The sequence below is a fragment of the Equus asinus genome, chromosome 20 (genome assembly GCF_041296235.1).
Source record: "Equus asinus isolate D_3611 breed Donkey chromosome 20, EquAss-T2T_v2, whole genome shotgun sequence".
Lineage (NCBI taxonomy): Eukaryota > Metazoa > Chordata > Mammalia > Perissodactyla > Equidae > Equus > Equus asinus.
This window is the reverse complement of record NC_091809.1, coordinates 96988334-96992721: the sequence shown is the minus strand read 5'-3', so window position 1 is coordinate 96992721 and position 4388 is coordinate 96988334. Positions and strand designations below refer to the sequence as shown.

The 4388-nt window shown below is 34.3% G+C and overlaps 1 protein-coding gene across 1 annotated transcript; it reads left to right on the top strand.

Annotated features, from left to right (window-relative positions):
* Nucleotides 1-567: 567 nt before the first annotated feature.
* On the top strand, nucleotides 568-3190 carry PTH (parathyroid hormone). Its single transcript, XM_014844246.3, has 3 exons — nucleotides 568-686; nucleotides 2388-2478; nucleotides 2597-3190. The coding sequence occupies exons 2-3, from the start codon at nucleotides 2393-2395 to the stop codon at nucleotides 2856-2858; spliced, it is 348 nt and encodes a 115-aa protein (XP_014699732.3). The 5' UTR covers nucleotides 568-686; nucleotides 2388-2392; the 3' UTR covers nucleotides 2859-3190.
* The last annotated feature ends 1198 nt before the right edge of the window (nucleotides 3191-4388 follow it).

Sequence of the window (4388 nt, the reverse complement as noted above, 5' to 3'; positions counted from 1 at the left end):
GTTACTATGAAGACTTAGCAGGGTAATATATGTATAGTTGGGCATATTGTTAGTGCTTATCAAATGTTATTGCCGATTAAAATGCATAAATAAAATGAAATTTAAATGAATTTTAAAGTAATTTCACTTTTGTACTAAGAGCATTTTCTCAAAATATTTTTAACACTTCCTTCAAGAGAAGCACTATATCTAATTTTTTAAAAAAGATGACCAGGAATGACATGGATTGGTTGAAAATGGCTTGTAAAGTAGGCATACCATAATATGGTTCATTGTAATCCTCATAATTGTAGCAACAGTAAGGTTATAACAAATATACTTATTTTCAGCGTTTACTTCCAATAAGATGATGACATTATCATAAATCTTTGAAATTAGTCTTTTGTATAATATAAATTCATTAATCCAGTCAGAATTACAATTCAATATTTGTTAGAAATCTTTGCATCAACCCTTGTCCCGGCCCCACACTGTTTTCCTTTAAAATCCAATTATCTGAGAGAATTGAGAGTGACATCATTTGTAACAACAAAAAAGCTCCTCTGGGTGAGTGGAAGAGCTACATATAAAAGTCAGGTTCAAGGGTCTCCAGTCCAGTTCATCAGCCTCCTCAAGTTTGCTCAACTTTAAGAAAGCGTCAGTGGCTAACACGCCTGAAAGAAGATCTTGTCCTAAAACATTGTGTGGTGAGTAAGCTTTATTTCCTCTTCCAGATTTTATATGAGTTTTTTTATAATTAAGCAATTATTTAATGTGTACCGTTTTCTAAAAATGTCATGCTATTTGTTCAAGGTGAAGCATTAAAGGAGGGTTTGATCTAAGTTTAATGTAAAATGCCACAATACAAAATAGACATGCTACTAAAATACTCTTAAATCATGTAGTTTTTTGATTAAAGCCTTTTGAGATGCCTTGCTTTTTTTTTAATATATCTGAAATTACACAAAAAGTAATTAAAATTTGGCATGATATGCTTTAATGGTACCTTGTTGAAATTTTGAAATAAAGCAGCCTAAGGAAGAATGAATAATTCTGATTTAAATGACCAATACAAATTTATTAGGTTAAAATTCCATTTTTCCTATAGAACATCCTTCTCTAGATTGTTTGTTTTATGACTCACAGAGAGCTCAATCTGTACACTATAGTGGGAGCAACTCAGTTTTACTGCTGAACGTTTATTCTCTTTACATAAAGCCCTTTCTAATTTTCTATTCTGAAGACTGTACATGAATTTCAAGGGTATTTTACAACTGTTTTTCAGCTGTTTCATGCCATTCTTGTAAGAGACGTGTCTCTCTATTAAGAACAAGGAAGCAAGGCAGAGAGGTCTGAAGTCACGAGGTGAATGTGACAGAGCCGTGAATAGACACCAGTGCTCCTGTCCGCCAGCTACTGTGTCTGTTTCTAACATAAACCAAAATTGAAGAATATTCATTTGTTGCTCCATCAATAGCTTTATTGCTATTGCACAGTGAAACTAAATGTAGTAGATTTCAATGTTTCTTATGGTACTTTAAATGATGCAGTTTCCTTTATAATATGAATATATAGCCACTGTATGTGTATGTTAAAAATGGAGAACATTAGGCATTAAGAAAAAGCACTTTTATAATAATAGCCTTTGCAATTACAGAAATGCAAATTAAAATAAGACTATTCTGGGATGAAAACCTTTATGAGCAAAAAAAGAAGTGCTAAAAATCATACTAAAGCAAAACTGTTAATAAAATAAGCTGCAGAAATAAGATACAGACAAGCATTTTATATGGAGCCAAAGCTCCAAATCCATATAAGAAATAATTATTTGATGATTTTTCAAATGCTTGACACACTCTGTCTCATGGTATTATTCTTATGCATTAATTCAGTAAAAATCTCTAAATCACAGCCTATTAATTTGCTATTTATGGTTATTATTGCAGTGCCTGAAATGAAGTTGGCTTATGAAGAAGGAATTTGCTAAGTAAATAAAGTGTTAACAATTTACCTAATTAGGAGAATTAGCCATTTTCAAGCAAATTATAAGCATTTAGTCATAACCAATGTAAAATGTAGGAGGAAATTCTAAAAAGAAAGATTTTTCATTTCTCATGTGGCTTAAAATTTATATATTAAAACTTGCACAACAACTCTCAAAAAGATACCTAAGAAAGTAAAACTAATCTGTCTAATTTCTGTCAAATTATGCATATTTATAATAAATGCTAATATGTCTGTAAAATAAAGAGGCTGATTCCAAAGCCTCTCAGGAAAACTAATCCGGTTAGTTACTGTCACCTTCTTCACAGTTGTATGGTTATAAATGTAACCTACTATAAATTTAATTATATAGTTTGGAATATTAAAAATATTTTAAAGTACTTCTATTTTGCTCTTTCTTTTAGTGAAGATGATATCTGCAAAAAACATGGTTAAGATAATGATTGTCATGTTTGCAATTTTTCTTCTTGCAAAATCAGATGGGAAGCCTGTTAGGTAAGTACTGCAGCCTGTTCTGCACGGTGGAGGCATGGGAATTGGATTGTTAAGGTTGACTTTATGATTTGGAAGAAGGGAGCTGATGGAGTGGTCCTCTCTGTTCTGTTCCCTCCAGGAAGAGATCTGTGAGTGAAATACAGCTTATGCATAACCTGGGCAAACATCTGAACTCAGTGGAAAGGGTGGAATGGCTGCGGAAGAAGCTGCAGGATGTGCACAATTTTATTGCCCTCGGAGCTCCTATGTTTCACAGAGAAGGTGGTTCCCAGAGGCCTCGAAAAAAGGAAGACAATGTGCTGATTGAGAGCCATCAAAAAAGTCTTGGAGAAGCAGACAAAGCTGATGTGGATGTGTTAAGTAAAACTAAATCCCAGTGAAAACAGATAGGATCAGAGCATCGCTCTAGACCCCATAGGGCAACAATATGACATGCTGCTAATGTTTTCAAGCTCTATTATGATTACCAAGTGCCAATATTCTAACCTTCCAAATTTTACATGTAATCCATTGCTACCCAGGAAAGCTGCCATTTTAATTGATTATTCTGATTCTACTTTTATTCATTTAAGAGCTCTTTTGATTATTCTATTTCGATTGTTTATTCTTTTTAAAGTATGTTATTGCATAATTTATAAAAGAATAAAATTGAACTTTTTAACTTCTCTTCCATTTTACAATGCAAAATAAAAATTTAATGATCATGATTCTAAATAAATGAAGTTAAGTATTTCTCACTTGTCATAAGAATGTTTTTTGATTATGAGTAACACCAATATGTTTACATTGATTGTGGCTGGGTAGAACAGTGCAAAATGTTCTTTTAATCAAGTGTTTTACATTCTGATATTTTGAACATCATTCTTTAATATTACCATAGTACCAGGTCCCCAAATCTTCACTAGCAAGACACTATTGTCCTCTTCATTTCAGGAAAGGAAATGTTCAGCAAGGAAAGGCAGAAAGTGGTCTGAAACATGGACGCAAAATCATTCACCCATACACAAACCCACTGATAATATTTCTACTCTGGGCCTCGAATTGCAAGAAATAGAATTTTTGTATTTATTAAAATATAACTTCATTCATTCATTTGACAAATATCAATTCGTTTTCCATTATTCGTCATGTACTGTATTGGCACTGGGCATACAACGGTAAGTCAATGGACACTTCCTGGACACAGTTCCTGTCTTCATGGGGGCTACAGTTTAGTAGGGAAGACAGACATTAATTCATTATCAGCTTTGATAAGTGCTATGAAAGAAAAGTACAAGATACTTCAGGTGTGTGAAAAACAGAGCCCTGATCCCTTTAGATCAATGCTGTCCAACAGAACTTCTTGTGATGATTCAAGTGTTCTATATGCCATGCTGTTGGATAAGGCAGCGACATGTGCATTTAAAATGTAGCTTGTGTCACTGAGGACTGAATAAGATCCCATCCCTCGCCTGAAAGAGTTCATGTTCTATTGAGGAAGATGGAGAAGTAAGCAAGTAATTACAACAGTACATGCAAAATGCACAGAGAAGGGAGCGGATCTGCTTGATGTAGGGAACAACTGAGATGGGACTTAATTGACAAGTAAATTTCTGGCATCCTGATGGAATTAATCAGGCTTTGGTTTAAATGCAGAGAACAGAACCTACCTCAGTTAGTTTAAATAGAAAGATTCATTAGAGAATCATTGAGAATGCTGAAGAAAACAGACTCAATGCTAAACTTGGAGGAAAGACTCTCAAACTCATGAAGGGAACTGTTCTCTTCTACTATCAATCAGCAGCTGCCTGATATTATCCTGAGACTGCCCTGCTCAGGAGGCAGCTGCTTACTGAGGCTGCTCCAGAAACACACTGCACCTGCTACGGCCCACCCCAGCAAAACGGATGGCAGGTACCCTATCTTTTGAC